The 22,267-nt window shown below is 45.1% G+C and overlaps 1 protein-coding gene across 4 annotated transcripts in view; it reads left to right on the top strand.

Annotated features, from left to right (window-relative positions):
* Nucleotides 1-410: 410 nt before the first annotated feature.
* The window catches only part of LOC142784710 (uncharacterized), a 109,663-nt gene continuing 87,806 nt past the window's right edge, over nucleotides 411-22,267 (top strand). Inside the window, exons 1-6 of one of the 4 annotated variants that reach the window (XM_075883214.1) lie at nucleotides 411-656; nucleotides 1,255-1,339; nucleotides 4,025-4,204; nucleotides 11,225-11,395; nucleotides 16,786-16,854; nucleotides 18,218-18,278. In XM_075883214.1, the coding sequence (XP_075739329.1) occupies nucleotides 1,322-1,339; nucleotides 4,025-4,204; nucleotides 11,225-11,395; nucleotides 16,786-16,854; nucleotides 18,218-18,278 (499 nt within the window). In that variant the 5' untranslated portion in view covers nucleotides 411-656; nucleotides 1,255-1,321. Of the gene's footprint in view, nucleotides 657-1,254; nucleotides 1,340-4,024; nucleotides 4,205-11,224; nucleotides 11,396-13,351; nucleotides 14,556-16,785; nucleotides 16,855-18,217; nucleotides 18,279-22,267 lie in introns of those variants that run through there. The other 3 variants (XM_075883211.1, XM_075883213.1, XM_075883212.1) reach the window with 3 other exon arrangements.

Here is a 22,267-nt window from a genome sequence, read left to right as displayed (position 1 = left end):
TTTGTAGACAGTTTGCTGGCTAATATGATCCTATTCGAAGCCTGTAAATAATTCCTATGAGGCACGCAGGAAGGAAAGGTTCCTTTCCTTTCTCCGTGCTCTGAGGGTACACGATTGCAGCGCCAGATTCCTCTTAGGTATCATTGTATAAAACTCTATGACAAAAAACGCTGTTTCATCGAAAAAAAAATTAGAAGAGAAAGTACAACTGTTGAAGTATGCATTTTCTATTATAAAAATATTGATATTGTAGGCACATACACAATGTCACTTTTTTTAAAACTAAGAGAAGTTTTGGTTTTGAAGATGACAGCTAGCGCCAATATAACGTCACGGTAAACAATTATAGAGGGCGACACCTGAACCTCGTGGAGTCGTGGGCCACAGCGCGCGCGCTGCAAAAACAGAAGTGTGGTCGCCGGAAGTATCGCTGTTTGAACAAAATATGAATCAGCCGCTGGCTTCCACGGGAGTTACCTCGGTGCCTCAGAAGTGACTTGGTAGCCCACAAACTCCTCATTCTCGTTTAGGTGCTTCAGCATTCGATTCCGTTGTTGCGTTGCTCCTTGGGCCAATGAAACCAAAAAGCGAGCACAAGTGGTAGTGTGTTCTGTGGCGAGCAGTGAGCGACCACTTTGCAGCGGCTACGGTGTAAGGTTTGTCAGCTTTCTTTTCTCTTTTAGTTCATTGTTTTTTCACCAATTGATTAATTGATTGATTGATATGTGGGGTTTGTTCTCCCAAAACCACCATATGATTATAAGAGACGCCGTAGTGGAGAGCTCCGGAAATTTTGACCACCTGGGCTTTAACGTGCGCCCAAATCTGAGCACACGGGCCTAAAGCATTTCCGCCTCCATCGGCAATGCAGCCGCCGCAGCCGGCATTCGATCCAGTGACCTGCGGTGCTTTTTCACCAATTGGCAAGCGTTTTTCTGCGCGCGAAACCGCTCTCATTAGACATTGTTTGGAGTATAATGCCCCACAAAATTATCTTTGCCGGCCAAAGCCGAGTACGTACGGCAAAGCCCGTCTTTGCTGTACGTACTCGGCTCTCCAGAGCGGAGAGAGGGACTAGTTAGGCTAGATCACTTCGTACTTTGCAGAGAGTGCTCTACAAAGTGCTCTCTGGCACTGAGTCCCTGTCGAGCTCGAAGGAGCGACCTCGACAATCTCGTAGCTCACTCGGCCGCTGTACTTAGTAACCTTGCCTGTGCTCATTGGTGCTTGTTTTCTTGGTGTCTGTTGGTGCAGTGACCTGGCTGTACTCGGACCATTTCGGGCTTGCAGCTTACCTTGGTCGCGACTTGATCTGCCAGTGATGCCAAGGACACACCAGGTGAGCTGCTTGAAAATTCCAACTTTTCTTGCTTGGTTGTGGCAAGCATCGCCGGTTGGACCTCATGGCGAAATGTTTGCATAATAGCGGATCTCTTTGTTTTCGTTTTTCTAACACATCAGAAATTAAATCAGTATACGATTTCAACTGTGTTACTCATTCGACAGTAGTATGCAAAGCATCCACCACATTAGGGCACCGAATGTGAGAGCGGAACAAAATTTGCTTTAGGAAATATGGTACGATACGAAGAATTGGTAATGACCATTACGTAAACATGAAATAGATATGTTCCCATTCAACGTGTACTTGGTTTACAGTGCGACACCAGAAACACAGACACAAGGAAGCAGGCAGGCAAAAGAGAAAGAGACTCCGGAGCCCTCCACTATGCCGTCTCATAATCACATGGTGGTTTTCGGATGTTAAACCCGACATATCAATCAATCTATCGCGAAAGAAAGGCAGCATTTTGCACTAACGAGCTCATACCAGTGCCGTCCTGTATTTTCTTTTTTTTTCTGTCTTTTGCTCCTTCCTTGTGTCTGTGTTTCTGATGTTTCACTATAAACCAAGTTCACGATAATTCCCAACCAACTGGCTCAACTTTCTGTCTTGCCAAGATATGTCCCTAAATGGACTGATTTTCTGTGGCTCGTCTATCTTTGCTTATATGTTGCTTTGTTGCACATTGTTCTGTGTATACTTTCTGTGTACTTTCTTCTTAACTATTAGCATTCTTAAATGCATCTTGAGATGCGCAACATTACTGCCTCCACGGTAAATGGGTTCTGCGGAAGCTCACAAGGCCGGAAGAGGCTCATTTTAGGCTAAAATGAATTTTCTTAACACCAAAGCTGCTTAAGCCTGCCATAAAAGCTTTGGACGGCACAAAAAGCTATCCTCCTCGTTAACCATTGACTCGCCTAAAGATAAATACCGTGGAGGCAGGTTTCAACTTTGCTGAAGCATCTGTGCGGAGCGCTTCAGCGGTGCATACGAGAGAATAACTAGGGAACTGGAAAGGCAGCGGCCACTGTGTGGAAACATCTCACACTCCCCCCCGAAGTGACGGAAGCCCTGAGCGAACGACGACATGCCCATAGATTTATGGGAGGTGCGAACACTGTATTTCAGTGAGAGTTTCTGTCCCTGGAGCTAGGGCATCCGTTTTGTGTCTGTGACTCACTGTGGTTTAACTCGCTCAAGCCTCTCTTCGTGGAGAAGCAGCCAACAACACATAGCCTTGCAACTACCTACAAGGAAGCAGATCAAACTTAAGAACCAGCCAGATTCACTGTTTCAGGCCTTGCATGACTTAGCGGTAGCTTTGCCACTTTTTTACACTTCAAACTTTTATTTTTCTGGTGGTGGTCATCGTAGCTTCATGCTGCAAGTGGTAGGTCACAATCTTATCCTTTCTGGTTGAAATGTTTTGACGAACTTTCAACAGAGGAACTTCTGTACTCTGCCACCTGAGCCTTGGTTTAATTGAAAAGTCCTGCTTGAGATGGTTTAAATACTCGCGGTGGCTGGTGATCTTCATATAGTCTGCTAGAACATGTTTGTCATGCGACAAACCTTTAGTAATGGCAATGCGAGATGGATTTGTTTAGTATGTGTTGCTTCTACACTTAAAATGTTGACAAATAATGATTTCTTGTAAATACTTACTTCTTTCTCTCTGTGGTATTTTTCTTTGTGATGCAACGCTGCACAATAATTTTTTCCTTTTGACCGTGGAAAAAATCTTTGTACTCGGCTGTGATTGGGGACAAAATTCTTGAAGTCAAGTTTAATAAATGTTCAACCTGAGGATTTCTCGTAGCACCGATATTAGCATGTTCCTCCATTAGGCTTGCCTCTCATGACGCCAATTATATGTGATGTATTAATGTAGTTTACTAGCAGCTTTGCAAGTTGAGAGTAAACTTTGCAAGTTGAGAGCAAATCAAACACTCTACATCGACGAGCCACCGAGACAACCTTGCGACTTGTGCGCACTTTCACTGCAGTCTGAGAAGCTTAATACATTAAATTTGTTTAAGTCTTTATTGGTGCTAAGTTCATAATTGGCCATCGTAAATATTCTGTAGTGTGGAAAAAAGGCTTCAAGGACAGTAGAGCTTCCTATTCACAAGTAGAACAAGAGAGATAGCATGATGAGTCTCTCTTTGCATAGTTTCCTCATTGGCCTTGGCTTTGCTTCTCATTTTACGCCACAGTTGTTGCTACTAGAAAAGGAACATATGTGTCCCTAACATTGGCTGTAAATCATAAAATCGCAAACAAATTTAAGAAATTTCTGTGGGCTTTTGTAGGTACAAGCTTGACTGCTGACCCGAACGTGGCGGGATCGTAGCCTGGCCGCGGCCGCTGCATTTCTGATGGAGGCGAAATTGTTTAAGGCTTGTGTACTTCGATTTAGGTGCAGTTTAAAGAAATATAGGTGGTCGAAATTTGCGGAGCCTTCCACTACGACACCCCTCATAATCGTATAGATTAATATTCTATGCACAGATGCACTTCTAGCTGATTTAAGCGCATTGTCATCAAGGACTGCTATAACGAGTGTATAGCCACTCCGGGTTAGACCAGACATCCTCAGTTCTGAACTGATTCACCACCTTCTGAGGGCACGTTCCTGAACATTATGGACATGCCATGCCCTCTCAATCGCTGCAGGCTCCCCAAGGTGCTGCTGCCTCCAGCTCTGCTTCAAAGACGGCCGACTGCCAGCACAGCCTCGCACATCGTGGTCGCCTGGCAAACGAGCCAGTTAATTTGTACGTCGCTTCAGCATGGCCACTGCCGAATGGCTCACCTCATTGCCTGGAAGACTCTGAAAAAGACAGGCTAGGTCACGTAAGTAAACGCAGTTTGCACTAACAGCTTCTGTTCAGGTACTACCAGTTGGCTTTGCTTTATGAGGTTTCTCATGTCTGCATCTGCTAGTTGGCAGTGTCGACATGAGGACTTAGTTCGTTTCTCTATTCATGAAGTCAAAGTTTTTCCTAAGGGAAACTCTTTAGTTTGTTTTAACTTTCAATGAGTGTGTAAAAAAACTCTCTCAGGCAGTATAATTACAGTGGCATTCCAGAATTCTTGTTTAGATTGGTTGAGAGAAGTTGCTACTGGGGGAGTGTTGCAGTATGTGAATGTGCACAAGCTGCTAACCTACAGAGAAACCCAGGTTATTGAGGGGTTCTTTTTATGGCAAGTTAGTTAATGTGTGATGTCTGTGATCCTACAAAGCAAATGGGTGTCCAATATGATGATTGTTTGAGAGTGCTTTTTTTATCCCGCACAATACATTTGAATGAACTAGCGGGGGTTTTTCTTTATACTGTTCAATACTCTGATATTTGTGGTGCATTAAATTTTCTCTGCTTAGAACTACAGTATACTCATTTTATTTGTAGCATCTTTTTATTGTCCACTCTGCTGCATTCTAATAAAATCTGTATCTTGAGTTTTGTATTGATCATTAACCTTTCTTTGTTCAGTGGGCTTTAATACTCGGACTGTGTGCTACTATATTATGGGAACAATGCACATAAATCTATCATTTCCTTGCAAAGCAGTTCTCCTTGGTGTAAATGAAACGTTAATTTTAGGCTTGTGTAAATTTTCAAATGGTTCGAATATTCGAATGAATAGTAGAGTATTTGAATTCACTTCGATTCGAATTTAAATATAGAATGTTTTGAAGTATTCGCCTTGCCGTTGACCTGCCTTACCAGAGAAGACATCGCATTCGTATGGAATGAAGAACAGCAAAAATCGTTCGACGAGCTGCGGCAACACCTTCAGAAGCCACCAGTCCTCGCACACTCTGATGATGACGCCCCGACAACAGTGCACACCGACGCTAGCAATGTCGGCTTGGGAGCTGTACTCGTGCAGTGGCAGGATGGCCCTGAACAAGTAATTGCTTACGCGAGCAGAACTTTTTCACTTGCGGAAGAAAACTATTCCACCACAGAAAAGAGTGACTTGCGGTTGTGTGGGCCGTTATGAAATTCCACCCATATCTGTATGGCCGTCCTTTTAATGTTGTCAGCGGCCATCACTCCCTCTGCTGGCTGACAAATTTAAAGGACCCTTTAGGACGGTTTGCGCGCTGGAGCCTGAAGCTTCAAGAAGTTGACATGACGGTGGTCTACAGATTGGGGAAGCGACACTCAGACGCCGATTGCTTTTCTCGTGCGGCATACGAACCTGCAACAGCAGATGATGACGATACAGTCTTTGTCGGGTTGTAAACACTGCTACTATCGCACAGCTGCAACGAGCCGACCCGGAACTAGGACCCGTATTTCGTTTTTTGGAAGGTCACGCTTCAGCTGTACCTAGACTGTTTGCGAGAGGGCTTTCGTCGTTTTGCTTGCGCAACGACGTCCTGTATAAAATGAACTTCACGTCACACGAAAACGGCTACTTACTCGTCGTGCCAACATCTCTAAGGAGTGAAGTATTACAAGCATGCCACGATGAACCAACCTCCGGCCACTTGGGTTACACGCGTGCGCTGTGCTGAGTGAGGCAGAAATACTATTGGCCAAGACTGACGGTGACCGTTCAACACTATGTTCGGACGTTCCTTGATTGCCAGCACAGAAAAGTCCCACCCGTAAAACCAGCAGGCCTCCTCCATCCTATTGACGTGCCTGTTACTCCATTCACTCAAGTCGAAATGGATCTTTTGGGCCCATTTCCCGCCTCATCGGCAGGTCGCAGATGGATTATAGTAGCCACCGACTACCTCACTCGTTACGCCGAAACCAAGCCTCTGGAAAGGGGCACGGCAAGTGAAGCAGCCCAATTTTTCGTTGAGAATGTGGTGCTGAGGCATGGCCCTCTTTCAGTGGTAATAACTGACAAGGGAACTGTATTCGCAGCCAAACCATTACGGACGGTTTTAAGACTTAGTGGCACATCCCACCGGCAAACAACAGCGTATCATTCGCAAGCAAATGGTCTTACGGAGCGTCTCAACAAGACACTTGCGGGTATGCTCTGCATGTACGCCGATGTCGAGCATAAAAACTGGGACGAGATCTGGCCGCATGTCACGTTCGCCTATAACACGGCTTATCAATAAACAAGAACGCCATTTCGCCTTCTTCATGGTCGTGAAGTCACCATTATGCTGGATGCTATGCTGCCGCACGAGTGCAAAAAGGTTGAGACTGATGCTGATTATATCACCTAACTCGCCGAAGAAGCCAGACAACTTGCACGCCTACGTATTACTAGCCAGCAGGACTACGATTCAAGATGGTACAACCTTCGTCACCGTCTAGTCTCATACAAGCCAAGAGAGAAAGTTTGGATGTGGACTCCTATTCGGCACCGTGGCCTCTCGGAAAAGAATGTTATGACGGTACTTTGGGCCCTATAAAGTTCTACGACGTCTCAGTGACATTAATTATGAGGTTGTTTCTGATACTGCGCACTAATCCTTAAGGCGTCGAAGGTGTGCTCCAGAAGTTGTGCACGTTGTTCGGATTAAACCTTATTTCTTTGAAAGAACTCGTGTGTTTCCAATGAGTACAAACCACTTTGATCATAAAGCATTGGGACGATGCTTTCTTGACTGAGAGGCTAATGTCACGGCTAAAGGCCGGGCAAGAAGACGGAGGACTACGAAGTGATGAGCGTAGACAGCACCCACGGTTGCTCCAAGGAAGACGACGTCGAAGTGGCTGCTTTTTGATCTGTTAATACAGACCTCGTTTCTTTTGGTCGCACCGTCCTGTATCCTATTATTTTCATGTCGCGACAATATGAACGAATAGATCTATATTTGTCCCCTTGTAACCGCTTGTAATGGTAGTTTCACTGCAATGTAGTGGTGTTAGGCCGTGAAATCGCTTTGCTAGGGGAATTTAGCTTTGCCGCGAAGTCTAAGTTTACAGGGGCCCTGCAACACTGGTTAAGCATGGCCAGCTGACGCTGCTAATCGGTAGTCGAGGCAACCGAGAACATGTGAGCTTAATATTATTGCGCAGCACGCGACCTGGAATTCACAAATTCTCAATCGGATAAAAATTGCTCTCTTCTTTCAGCAAATGACGCCACTATGTCAAAAATCGCTCGTCACAGCCATTGTACCAGCCATTGGCTGATTTGAGCATGGTTGTTATTGGGGCCGCCGTGGGTAGCCACGTATTCACAGAAAAGAAAAAGAATGCACAAGGTCACGACACACACCCGACATATTTTCTTTCCCTATGCCATCTCTCGCTGCTTTGCTTCAAGTGCTTTTGTCGAGACAAGAAAAGAGAATGAAGTTGTAGCATGTGGGAAATGACTAAACTCCGTTCATACTGGACAGGCTCTAGAAGTTTTTGCAGCGGTTAATTCGCGAGGCAATAAGCTTCTTTAGTGAATCCATTCCATGGCTACTTGAAAAGTTGTTGAAAAACCCTTTAAATGAACACATGATCCTCAAATCGATTGGGCATTTTTTTTAAGCTTAAAAGCTTGCTTGGTTGACTTATAGATTCTAACTGTAATGAATAATGTTAAGTATTTTACAGGTTATCACTTGCATCCTACTGAAAGTCAAATCCTGCTACTTCTCTAAGTTCTCTTGACTTCATTTGAACGGGAAAGAAAACAAAGCACTTTTGCATAGAGGCCTTATTTATATTTTTAAAAAATTGTGCAGGACAGTTAGGTCATGCTAAATATGCCCATTTTCTTTATACATCGTATAGTCTATTTGATTCGAAATAATTCGACCAAAATCACTATTCGCTTCGAACCTAAAATTCACTATTCGCACAAGCCTAGTTATTTTTGTTGTAACACCTTCTACGGAGGTACTCTTGGGCAAATCGTAGGCTACGAATGAATGCATGACTCATGTGTTAATGAGTGCAAAAAAATTAGATGCTTTGTCTCTAGGTCTTAATTGCTGCCACCCCAATAATCCTGTTAAACAAGGCAACAAGAATTTCTCAGTGGCAGATTACACTTCAAATTAGGTGTGCATATGATTCTTATTAAAATTATGTACTTTATCCAACTTGTAGCAACACCCCTCATCTTGGCACTTCAGACCGAAGTTTTTCTAGACTCCGTTTGTAGTACGGCACGTGGAAATGAAAAATTTATCATTGAACCCTTGTTTAATTGTGCTAATCGAGTGTACCGATTTATGTGTCGTGATATCAGAGAAAAAAAAAACGTGCATTCCATTATTGTAACAGTTTTGTAGCAGTCAGACCTGGCCTGTTGAGTCAGACGCGTGTGGCCATCGGAATATTGGCATTTTTTTGCTGCCACTGTTAAGCATGGTGGCTTACAGCTTGCGCAATGGAAAAACCAGATTGCCTGAGTGCATGTCGAGACTGATTTCTTTAGTGCTTTTAGCCGCTTAATGGAATTCACCACCTGCCCCGATGACCTGGCCAATAACGAGGGCTTACCGTAACTGCGTAGCTGAGCCAAACCCAGTTTAAAATTTGCACGTTCGCAGGAATTGTTGGTCCAAATTGCAGTTTCTGAATTTAAAATTGATGTTGTCACGTGCTTGCGTCGGTGATGAAGGAAATACTCAAACTGGTGCAGATGGAACTGCATATTTTAAAACCTGTGTCCAGAAAATGAGACAACCTGTGCAATGAAACGATAGTCAAGCATAGTTGTCAGTTTTTGTTCGTAATCTTATTATCGATGGAACATTTCTTCTATGCATGCATGGTCAACTATTGCAGTGTTATCCCTGGAATGTTCGATAATGTATATATAATTGCTGAACTCTTGTTGCTTGCATACATTGGAACAGCATAAGCAATGAAAGGTTCCAGAATATTTCGGTGTGATATGTCGCCATAAGCGGTTGAAAAATATATACTTTACTAATATAAGAATACCTGCACTCTAACGTCCCAAAACGACGTTATGATTATGAAGAACAGTGTAGTGGGGGCAAGTTGGGCCAGTTGGATTACGTTCATAATTGAAAATTTTGTTGAAGTGCACTGAAGTACGGACGCACAGAACGCTGTACTTGTCAGCCTCTTCTGTCCGTCCGTTTTTAGTGCGCTTCAACAAAATTTTCAAATGTGAACGTAGTGGGGGCTTTGAAAATTTTGACCAGGTTCTTTAATGTGCTCCTAAAGCCAAATACTGGAGCCTCGCACATGTTTGCATTAATTGAAAGTGCGGCCAATACCGCTGGTATTCGGTCCCGCGACCTCAGAGTTAACATACGAGCATAATCGTCACTACACCACCATAGTGTGCATGTGTTGATTTTGTGAAGGAATTTGACTAGAGCAGGAAAATACAGATGCACCTGTGACAATATTAGGAACTGTACATTAGTCAAAAATGCAGTTAAATTTACATACAGTTAAAGGCAGTTAATTGTACGTACAGTAAAATGTATGTGCATGACACTCCAGTGAGGTTACTACAGTAATTCCTTAACTCGAAGCCGTGAAATCCAGGGAAAATTTCGAGATAAGCAATATTTCTACTTAAGCAAAACGTCGAAAATATTTGCCCAGGTCACTGCAAAAGAAAAGCCAGTGTTGTTGGGAAAAGCCCCACTGCACGAGAGAGCTACTGTAATAAAGGCACAAGAATTCGTAAAAAAAAAGAATTCCTCACCGAGGACCAAAAAACCGTGTAATTCTCATCTGTTCCGCATTCTTACTCAGTCCGAGAAAGGCAATTTACAGTTGCTGAACTCATCGTATGAGCCGTTGGTCGCCACCACTGCATTCGGCCTTGTTGCAGAGCAAGTGTAGTATGTTACGCGTTTCTGTCGTCGTAGTCACTTCTCGGGGCTCTTCCTCTTCTGCGTGGTCATCTGCATTGTTCAAGGCCATCTCAACGATATCTGCATCCGACAGCTTACTGGTAACGGGGACGTCCGCCTCGTTAGAAGCTTTGCTCAAAGCCTTCCAAAACCGTTTGCTTGTTTTTAAGCACTGTCGAGAGGATTGACAAGGGGGTGCCGAATTCTTTGGCGATGCACGACTTGCTTCGACATGCTTTTTCCACTTCCTTGATTAAAGCGACTTTTCTCTCCAACGTTAGCGATTTGTACTGCTTTGAGGGGCAGATCTTGGTTGATATTTGGAAGCATTCGTTGCACAGACCACGCACTGAATATTCGTCTCGCGCAGATTGCTGGGAACACAGACAACTACCTCGAACATGCAAAGGCTAGCTTACGTGCTGACGGCACGCTGCACACTGTGCAGGAGGCGTGCACAGGTGCACGCACTTGATCATTCGCATAGTTGCTTGAGAAGGCGGATAGCAAACAGCTGCGACAGCGGGAATTTCAAATTCACCCTTCACGACCGCGTTTAGCACGTATAGTAAGAGCTAAGCGTTTGCACAACGCCCTCGTTTCCTGTTGGGAGTGGTCTTTGCCTTCTTCCCTCCGGGTCAAGATTTGGAGATATATGCTGTCCCCTGCAAAAACCTTTCAAGAGGGGGCAAATACATGGGGCCTATGGTGGGCTGGCGAAAAGAGGTTTTGACTTGACCGAGATTTCGAGATATGCGAGTTCGAGTTAACGAGTGTTTACTGTACACCCAGATGTAACAAAATATCTCTTATGACGAAGTAAATAAAAATTGTCTTGTGATAGACATACTGTTAGAAATGAATTTCTTAACGAACTTTCAGATATAGCAAACTTAGTTTTCGTGTAAGATGCAATTTCGTTATGATGAGATTTGAGTGGTTTTGTTCGCATGCAATTTAGGTAATGTATACTGCACACAGGCAGCACCTTTTACCCAAGTTAAAATGGCACTGTCCTATGGCTTGCTTCAGATGTTAAACGCCTTTTCAGCTCTGATCAGGTTAAAAGTAACGCATGCGCCTCATTGACCTGCTTGTTGCTGCAGGCACATGCGAGCAATACAGTCAGCCCTGCATCCAAGACCACCAGTACCCAATTAAGCGAAGTCCATGCTGTGGGCCAGCCCAGGAGCTTTTTTGGGACCCCCGCAGGGCCCCTGCCAACAGCTTCGCCTACTTCTCGTAAAAAGGGGTCCGGTAAAGAGAGGCTTCGCCAGGTGAGTGGCTCATAAATGTACCTTAATGAAACGAAAATAAATTGCTATGCACTCGATCTGTAGCACTCACCTTCAAAAACGAATGCGCACTTTCTCAAACCAAGGTGTCCCAGACCTAGAGCCTTTTCTTAGGGGAGGCCCCCTTTTTTGGGAATGTAAATAAATGGACACTATAGAGAAAAGCAATTTTTCGCATATTAAAGAAGTACGAATTTTACAGTCTCAAAAACGCCACTCTTGCTGCGACACGACGCTTGGTAAGTGAGACAACTCTCGAAAAGAAAATATGGGTAGAGATGCCGCAACGAAATTCATGCACCAGACCGGGGCGTTGTAGATCTCGAAGGTTTCTACTGGGTCCTGCGTAGCTTCTAATAGGTAAAAATGAAGCACATTGTCATTTGCGAGTGCTATAGACCTAGCATACAAAGTTTCAGAATACTTATCTAGCCCATGTCTTGAAATTACGAAAAACACACTTGAAAATTTCTGACATCACCTGCCAAATTAAAAAATAATACAATCTTGATTTTCTCCACTAATAATGAACTTAGGTTAGTGAAACATATGGCATTAGACTTCTTTGAGTGCAGTTTGTCAATATAAACCAAACTGTCGCTTCTCTTTAGTGTCTCTTTAAAATGAAATGTTTAGAGTTATGTTATATTTAGACTTAGTTATATTTAGACTTATGCATAGCATTTGTCAACGTGAACTTCAAGTATTTAATCTTTCTAGTGCAACATGTAGGTTTCGAAACATTAATCAGTTTATTATGTTAGGAGCAACATCTTTTTTTCAGAACTGGAAGTTGCAGCAAATTGACAGGCAGTGTTTCAACAATGTGTAATTGGTACTGACTGAAAAAAAAAGAATGTTCAAAGTGCTCTTGAACAGAAGTTGTATTGCGAGCTCATCTTGATGTCATTTCCGATAGAGGCGGAAATGTTGTAGGCCCGTGTACTCGGATTTGGGTGCACGTTAAAGAACCCCAGGTGGTCGAAATTTCCGGAGCCCTCCACTACGGTGTTTCTCATAATCATATTGTGGTTTTGGGACGTTAAACCCTACATATCAATCAATCATCTTGATGTCGAATAGAGATCGGGTTTTTGAATTCAGCACCGCCTCCGTGCACCCGAACATGTGTGAAGCAGTCTACTCTTAGCTGAAAAAGCTAAAAGGTTGCAATTTCTGAAGTAATCATTCAGATTTCACAGGTTTGTGCTGTAAATAGGCTGATGCAATTCTTTCTACCTTTTGTGAATCTTTTGCCACATTGCATGCTTCTTTAAAATTTTACATTTCCCGATTATTTTAAAATACTGGTCAAGCCAGCTTAGGCTTTGCAACAGTTTTGCAAGCTGGCTGTCCAGGCTTGCAGCTGTCTCAAACCTTTCCCATGCCGGATGAGGTTTGCTACACTTGCAGTAAAGCTTGACATGGTGTTAGAATCGCAGTTCTACAATGAAAAGCGCGGCTCTAGCAGAGGCCACGCTTAGTGGGTGTACTGTATTTCTGCTGCTAGATTCGGTGACAAGTTCAATCTCTACCATGGCATCCCCGTTTCGACAAGGGGATGCCACGGCCGAGATGGAACTTGTCACTGAATGTAGTACCAGAAATGCAGCATACATGAAAATACAGTATAACATAAAAGCACTGAGGCAGCTTTATATTTTTTTTTTCTTGAAGGCAGATGAACATAGACTTGCACCCTACACCGACATGTCAATCGCTGTGCTATCTACCGTATATACTCGTGTAAGGGCCGCCCTCGTGTAAGGGCCGCACCCCAACTTTGAAAGCGGATATTTCGAAAAAAAAAAAAACAAAAGTTCAAAATGTCCCGCCAGAAAAGTGTAGTTAGTTCATTTACAGCCAGATGGCGCTGCACGCTTTTCCGCTTTTATTCTACTTCCGCCGACGCGCCGACCACGCTGTTGACAGCGCGCCGCCATATTTGCCTTGTGCGGCCTCTTTGTTGGCATGGTTCCTTGCATCGTGTCGATACGTTGGCAGCGCGACTTCAGATCGGTGTCGTCGGTGTCACTTTGTTGGTTGTAGTGAACCCTGCAGAAGCCAGCGCACGTGACGGACGATGGGCCGGCATCTGAGATCATTCACTGCAGCATTTAAGCTGCAAGTGATTGACTATGCCGAGGAGCACGGGAAGCGGGAAGCTGGACGAAAGTACGACGTCGATGAGAAGCGCGTGCGTTACTGGATGAATCAGAAAGATGCCCTCGCCGCTACTAACAGGAGCCGAAAGGCGTTTCGCGGGAAAAAGTGCAAGTACCCGCAACTCGAAAGCGAGCTCGTCAACTACGTCGTCGACACACGAAGGGACGGCTACGCCGTATCGACTGACATGATACGCGTCAAAGCCCTCAGCATCGCTCGCCACATGGAAATACCCCCGGCACAATTCAAGGCAAGTCGGGGCTGGGCTACGCGGTTTATGAACCGTAACCAGCTTTCTATTCGGCGCCGAACGACGATTTGCCAAAAACTGCCGCGCGAGTACGAAGACCACGTCATTAAGTTTCATCGCTTCGTGAATGCTCTCAGGAGGGAGCATGAATACGACCTGTCCCAAATTGGGAATGCGGACCAGACACCTGTGTGGTTCGATGCACCGGAAAGCACCACAGTGGATTTAAAAGGTGCGAAAAGTGTGTCTGTGCGCACGACTGGTGCAGAACGCCAAAGGTGCACTGTGATGTTGTGCATCACGGCAGACGGCAGGAGGCTTCCGCCGTACGTCGTATTTAAAAGGAAGACTCTCCCAAAAGAGAAGTTCCCTCAGGGAATCGTCGTACGTGCGCAAGAGAAGGGCTGGATGTCCGAGGAACTGGTCGTTGACTGGATTAAGACCGTCTGGGCAAACAGACCTGGAGGGCTGTTACAACGGAAAGCCCTCCTTGTTTTGGACAGCTTTAGGGGCCACTTGACCGACCGCGTCAAGAACCGAGTTGCCGCAACTCGTACGGACTTGGCCGTCATTCCCGGTGGCCTGACGAGTGTGCTGCAGCCGCTCGACGTATGCGTCAACAGACCATTCAAAGTGGAATTTCGCCGATGTTACTCTGAATGGATGGCTGGAGGCGTCCACGAGAAGACCCCTACAGGACGGCTGAAGCGGGCGTCGCTCCAACAGGTGTGTGAATGGATTTTGAATGCGTGGCGTGCCATGTCAGTAGAAGTAGTTGCTAAAAGCTTCAAGGTAACGGGAATTTCGAACTCCATGAACGGCACCGAAGATGACCGTCTCTGGGAAGACGCGGACGCCGAGGCGAGCTCCTCCGAGAACGAGGACAGCGAAATGGAATCCGAATAAAAACATTTCTGGCATGTCATTTGTGACTCTTGCACTCTGCTACTGTTGCATAAACAGTACAGACCTTTGGCCTGTACTGCCTGTACTAAATCGGCCTGATTCGTGTAAGGGCCGCACCTAGCAAAATTTTCGAAAAAAAAGTGCGGCCCTTACACGAGTATATACGGTAGCTCGTGAGTGGGACTAAATCTACATTCTACTTTAATTGTGGAGGCGATCTCCAGTTGCTTCTATCATCTGTTTGGGGCCTCTCCGACCTACCAAAGTTATTTCAGACTGTAATGTAGATTGTTTATTGCTTGTTTCAATTAAAGTCCTTCCACTGCAAGCTTTGAAACTGGTTTGCATTTTTTGCTCGTAAAATTCCAGAACTTGAGGTAGCAGGGACTTTACTTGGGCTCGTCTTTGGTAGCTCTGTTTAGCACACAGCTTGTGTGCTAGGCTTTGTTGGATTGTTCACTTGTTGTTATTTCAGTTTAGTTGACAGGGCTTATCTTTGCGAACCGTGAAAATGCTCTAGGCATGTGATTCACAGTGCCATACCTATAAGACCAGGGCACGCTATTATGTAAACATACCCAGAGTACTTCTTGTTATGCTAGTTGGTAAAAACATGGCTGAAAAATAAGGAATGCAAGGCAGAATATGGCTAAGGTTTTACTTGTATAGAGTCGAACCTGCATATATTGAGATCTCGAAGATATTGCAACTATACTCTGTTTCAGAAGTTCCCTTCAGCACTGTGAAGGCTGCAGGGCCCCCTGCCAATAAGAAAGGCGATCAGCCTCTCTACATGTATTTATCCGCGCTGTGTCGGCTCATTGAATTGTCCTTCCACGCTCATTGCATGTAACGTAGGTGGTTTATGAACTTTCAAAAATAAGTAATACTGTCAAACTGGCTATTACTCTTCCACTTCAGGAAGTTTGGCGTCTTAACTATATGATTTGTGGCTCTACGGAAGATCGGTAGACGCTCGTGCCAGCAGATACCTTCCCTTTGTGGCTCTCTGACGCTGTTCGTGGCTCTGGTATGACTGCTTCACTTTCAACGTGTTCCTTCTAGTCTCTCGCTGCAATGTTTCTTGTCTATCTTTTTTTGTTTCACCGAAAGAGCATCTGACACGCGCGGAACGCTGTGCGAGGTCGCATGTCTGATATTTGGCGATGCAGTGTTTTTCGCCTGGCGGCACAGCACTGGCATCGGCGCGTTAGGCTTATCAGATATGGCTACACAAGCAGCATATCTCACTAATAACGACAAAATGTACCTGATGCTTCATCCTCAGAGTAAGATCAAACAAATCGATGGCTCATTTGACCATTTATTTGTTGCTGTCAGTGCGGTGGGCGTTGCAGTTCGAATAAAGCGGGCGCTGCCATGTTGAATTGTAACCATAGTTCCTGTCGGTAGCTGACACAAAAAATTAGATGTTCAGGAAATAAATGCGATGAAGAAACACGTTGCACACACCAAGCAAATGTCAATTTTAGACAACCCTGCCAATTTCAAGGCACTTGTATGAGGGGCTACGTTTTGCTACGCAAGCGTGTGGCTTTCTTACACCCCGTAGCTTTGGTAGTGCTGAACCAAAGTGGTGTAACAGAGTATAGTTCAATATATCGTATGATTCAATAGGGAACTTTAAAAAGGGTCAGCCATATTTTCAGTGCGCAAGCTTATTTTACCGCACTTCTTTATGTTAATGCAAGGAAGGTAGCTTTACAGCAGTGTGTGAGGACTCTTTAAGCTCTTATTTTTCAGCATTCAGTAGTTACATGTGCAGGTTATATATGAAAGCAAGGGTCATGTGCAAAAGTAATACAGCATCTATGTAAATAGCACCACTACCTACATGTGCAGCTATGTGAGCTCTTTTGGCGCCAAAAAGCCATTAGTCTGCCTCGGCCTGAATTTCGGCCTTGTTCTGTTGGCATCGCTGAATGTCACTCTTCGGCTTGCTACAATTTCGCATGTGGCATGTGTTGTCTCATAGCATAACATGTGTTTAGTAACTCAGCCCTGCATTCTTTTTCGTGTGCACTTTCAGTTCTGGGCACAGGTCTTGGAAAAACCTGACACAGCACTTCTCTTGTCACCCAGCCGGCAACGACCACAGGTGGGTTTCTGCTCCTTGTGCCGTTGCTCTAAGGTTTTGGAAACATTTTGCAGTACAGTATCGTCGGGAGAGTGCAACGCTGTTTGCATTATGCTTCCGTGTTTGGGGCTTACGTACCAGTGCCTTGAAGAACTGTTTATTTTTCACAGCAACCAGTTCTAGGTACAATAAAATGAAGTTTATTGGACCACATTTGAGAGTACTCAACGTTGTTGGCCAGGCAATAAAGAGCACGCTGCGTGAAGTCATCATTGTACTTACTCAATCTCATTGTCGACTCTAATGTAGGTCGACCTTTTACAATTGCTCTGCATAACACACCCACAAAAGAAAATCGTGAGTGCATTCAATAGACATTTATGTACCATGTCACTGAAGAAAAACTGGGATTTCAGTTTAGAATGGTGGCTTCATGGCAGCACCTCAGACCTGTACAGACAAGCTAGCTTTAGGGCAATTGGCAGGGATTATCTGTAGAAAAGCTTCTGCGAATCATTGCTTAAAGTACTGCTTGCAGGCAAGGAAATGTAATATATTTCACAGGTACGTCCGGAAGATAAACTTAATGTTGTAACCATGCCACAGCATGCCCGATTTCTTGTTAATTTAGGTTTCGGTTGTAAGTCTACCATGGAAACTAAACATATTTTGGTTTTGATTGAAGTTAACTGCCCACAATGGATTTCAGATTTAGATAAAATGGGTATATCTACAATGGTATAAATACGGTGCTAGATAGGGGAAGGGGAAGAGATGCAGGTAAGGTGGGCATCGGGGTTTTTCGTGCCAGTGCAAAGGAGGCAATCAAAAGCGAGCAGCTAAGCTAAAACTGGGCTCTCCACATGGCCGATAACAAAGGCAGCTGGCGCTCCCCTTATCTTGCAGATAACATGAAATGATTGCCAAAGCTGGGCAAAATGACTGGCTACTAAATGTGTGTTGTCTCCACACACATGCTCAATATTGGAGGTGACACGACCGAAAGGTAGAGACATTGTGTATAGGCACTTGAGCTGCCTGTGCAGTTTATAAGCACTACGAAATTCTTTCAACAGCAAGTGTTTCACTTTTTGTTTCTGTATACGTTGCTCGGAACGGTGGCTTGACTGTAAAAGGAAAGTTTCGGGTGCCTACACCATAGGTCGGTAAAACAAAAGGGGAACTCGCTCACTCACTCGAGAGATACATCTTGTGTTTTGCACTCGGTCGGACCCAGACTCGCCAAAATATTGCGGACCGATTCGTAGCTCGATCTGTGTCTGAGCGAGTCCAAGTGACTCGACTTATGAGTGAGTTCGCCGACCTATGGTCTACACCACCATGCGCTTCTTCACATCTGTGCCTGCAATTTTTCTTTCCTCAGGTGGCTGATGGTGGTAGAGCTGATAAGAAGACAAGCAAGTGCTCGTCAACAAATATTAAATGTAAGCGCACACCTCTGTCAAAATATGCCGCTGTGAAGTGCAGGTTGAAAGAGAGTATGGTTTCGCTTAAATACTGTACGACATTGTAGAAAATAAAGGTGTTAGATAAGGGAAGCAGCATGGAAGGCAACCCCGTGGCAGGCTGGCAAAAAGGCAGAGCAAGGAGAGAACGTGCAGAGGGCGAACACATAAACCGAGCTTCGGCGAGACTGCTCTCCTGTGTTTATTGCAGGTAGTTTTATGGAGGGGAAAGAAGGGCGATTGGCGAGCGAGGCATGGGCAACATGACTGGCATGCCTTCACTGGGTTGGTAGCAGGAAAAGGGCATAGTGGAGGCCTATCTCTACCCAGTGTCATGGACAGTGTACTTGCATGACACCAGGGGTCTCATGACACAACAAAAGGGATTTTTACAAACTAAAAGTATATCAATTACGATGCCACATGGTTTGGATGAACAAAAGGAAATGCAGTCGGTAAAGATGGCACACTTTGTTGGCCAAAATTGTGCCCAATGAGAGAAACCAATGCTCAAAGTGCAATGAAAACAGCAGGGATAGACGCCAGTCACCTGAAATCTGAAAATCCGTCATTTCTTGCTCATCAGTGTAAAACTTTCTGTGTTTTTGCAGAGGAGTGGAAACATTCAGAGACATTCGCAACCTGAGCAGGCCAGTACCTACATGTGTAACAGGTCGTTGCCTAAAAATGAAGGGCTTGTGGCTTTACACTCTCAGGAAACATAGTCTTGATGTTTGAAACTGAAAATAGAAGCGAACCTTTCTTGATGGTCTAGTGGCTAAGGCACTCTGCTGTTGACCTGCAGGTCACAGGAACGAATTCCGGCCACGGCCGCCGTATTTTCGATGAAAGCGAAAATGTTTCCAGCCTGTGTGCTTAGATTCAGGTGCACGTTGAGAACCTCTGGTGGTCGAAATTTCTGGAGCCCTTCACTAGGGCTTCTCTCATAATCATGCGGTGGTTTGTTTTGGGACATTAAATTCCTACAAGTGGGCAATAAAAAAAAATCGCCACCATATCCACAAAGTGAGTCACCTTACAGGAGCTTACTCAGTGGTGCATGGGGCGTTTCTTGACGAGACCATTTCTGTTGGAACGCTTGTTAACGAGCCAGCGCGTGATGGGTACGCTGAAGGCAGCATTGTCGGGCACGTTAACCACCTGTTCCTTTATGCTATACTGGCCGCTGGCTAGAGTCGAATTCCTAACGCTCGTAAATAGCAGATGTGGAGCTATCTGGCGTTTTTCAATGGGGTTGAGAGCAGGCAAGTGTTTTTTTCTTTCCTTCCAGTTCGGAGGCGGCGCGAGTTTGCACGCGACCAGACCAAACACTACTGACACCCTCCTTTTTTCCTCTCTTTAACATTCCTTTCTCTCCTCCACTACTCATCTCCCGTGTGGTGTTGTTGAGGCAACCTCCTGAGAGAGAGACAGTTATGACGCCACGCTTTTCTCTTTACCCTTCTTTCTTACAAAGCAACTTTGTGGAGAAGAGTGGGCAGGTTATTGAAAACCGAAGCCTTGGGTGGCAGCTTACCATCTATTGAGCATTTTGGAATCGCCGGAGAGGCAACCTTAAGCGGCGACCGCAGAAGTGCACACACTGGCAACACTAGTGTACACGCCGGCAGCCGCCGTACATCAAGCCGTCAGCAAAAGGAGCAAGCTGCTAATAAAGCGAAATGTGTCCTCCAATACTCCAACGCCTACAACACTGCTCAAGGGGGGAGGCTACCACAGAAGGGGAACTTTTTTGTTTGTTGAGATCTCCCAACAAAATGTTTGTTGAGATCTCCCAACAACAGAGATATCACCAGACAAATCAGCCTCTCTGGCCAAAACAAGTCATTTTGAGAAAACGGGCTTTGAAAGTTTCGAACTCGTATTTTGGTCTAAAATTACCCTACAAAGTAGCTAGAAATGTTTTTTAGGACTCTTTTCCTCTTCAGCTTTTCCTGCTTGTGTTGCAGCCGTTCCTGAGCCTTTTTCACAAGAAAAGGGTCTTTCTCCGCTGCCCATTGGTTGCCGGCATAGCGCTGAGGTTTGGTTGCAAAGCAACACATTCGCTTTCTTCCGCAGCTAACTCCTCGCATGTCCAAGAACCTGTTGGCACAGTCGATGACGCCGTTGCACAGTTGACGACGCTGTTGCACTGTTCGAGGCCGTAATCGCTGCAGTTAGAGAGCGCAACTCGTCAGGCGCACTTGAGCACGAAACCCCAACACCAGCCTCACTTGTGACGACGGAGCGTTTCGCGGATGGTGTAGCAACGTCGACGTCATGATAAGCATCAATGCAGTCATTGTCTTGAAAAGACGAAGAAGAAGCTGCTCAGCATCTATGCGACTGTCGCCCAGCATTGGCACGTGAACAAGCCTCACCATGCAAACGAGCCTCATTGGACGCTTTCTTGAACAGAACGCGTGCAGAATCTCAAACTTTGCCCAGCTCACTCTTAGCGACAGAACAACAATCAGCGTCCCGTGAACAAAGTGAAAGGTCATCTCATAAAGGCGGTAAAAGATTTAAGAGCACATGTGAGAACCGAGCGAAATGATGGCAAACGGGACACACAAAGCACGCCCAGAGAACAGTGGTGCTTGCAAGGCCGCGCCGAGCAAGCACTACTGTTCTCTGGGTGTGCTTTGTTTTGCAATTTTTCGATTTTGAAAGAGCCCGTCCCTCTTAAGGCATTCCTTGTGAACAACTTCAGATCCTGCATGGTTTCACTGAGAGCTTGCACTGCCATCTGACATGCATAGCCGCGTAGTCTGAAGTGCCGAGGCGCTCTAGTGCTTTGTGTGGAACTATCGCTGTAGAAGTTTCACGAGCCCACATCTGCATCCAGACACTCGTTGAGCTTCTATTTCTCATGAAGTCATTGAAGGTGTTAACGACGGCAGTCAGTCGTTTGCTGGTTCTTGATGTCCAGATGGGCTAGTTGTCTGGCTTCTCAGGCACGCTGAAGGTACATGGTGATGTCAAGCTTTTCTTCGTCGGTGATGTTGGGTGGTATGACATCGAGCATGATTGTGAGACTATTATCATGAGACATTTTGAAAGGCACCATCTGGGTGGTTTCTTATAGTGCCGTGTTGCAGCCAAAAGTTGCACGGGTTCAGAGTGTCCCAATTTATGTATTCGACGTTCACTTACATTACTACCGTCTTGACAGCTTTCTACAACAATGCAAAAATTTGTGAGAGTTGGTAGAGCTTTGCTGTCGTTGAGTTTTTCTTTTTAGTCTGTGTGTGTGCATTGTTTTAAGACTTCAACTTTTCCTGTGAACCTGCGGCACGTTCTGTACAGGTCTGGCTTTTTTGGTGCAATTAACGCGAATTAAGTGCACTCAATTAGGGTTTCTTCTAGTATTACGTTGGTGGCACGAAAGAAAAAAGTAGCCTTTCATTCTTTTGTAGCACAAAGGTACAAGAAAAGCTGTCCGCATTTCTCGAATATGCCTCTATATTGAACTAGTTATTTCAGAGTGTCAGGCTCTAGCTAGGAGTGGTCAGATGTGCCTTGGACATTGTAGAACAACATAGTTCTTCTCACATAGTTACTGAGGCATCCTTTTTGACACGTCAGCTGGGGCTTGCATGGGGTGGGGAGTCCTGTTTGTTTGCAGCTCAAGACGTGGTGACAGCTCTGCTCTTGCAGCTCTTGATTGCTCTTTCTAGTGACAGCATATGTGTCTCTGGCACGTGTTTTGCAGTAGGGATTGTGAGCAGGTTCTGTACGGTTTAAAATCGCTGTTATTGAAAGTTCTGCAGCAGAGGAAAAATTCATACTTGTCCCAGATTTGAACCCGGGACTACCTTTCGAGGACTATCGCTCTTAATATCTGAGCCCGCAAGGAATCTAGTAGATATCGGCCTTAGAGTAAATTAAAAGCCGTTAGCACGGGATGCAGACATTCTAATTTAGCATCCCAGAGTTATGAGTTGACTATTGATTTTCGCTGATGC

Source organism: Rhipicephalus microplus, unplaced genomic scaffold (genome assembly GCF_043290135.1).
Source record: "Rhipicephalus microplus isolate Deutch F79 unplaced genomic scaffold, USDA_Rmic scaffold_15, whole genome shotgun sequence".
In the NCBI taxonomy this organism is placed as follows: domain Eukaryota; kingdom Metazoa; phylum Arthropoda; class Arachnida; order Ixodida; family Ixodidae; genus Rhipicephalus; species Rhipicephalus microplus.
Note: the sequence above shows the minus strand (reverse complement) of the source record. Positions and strands in the feature narration are given on the sequence as shown.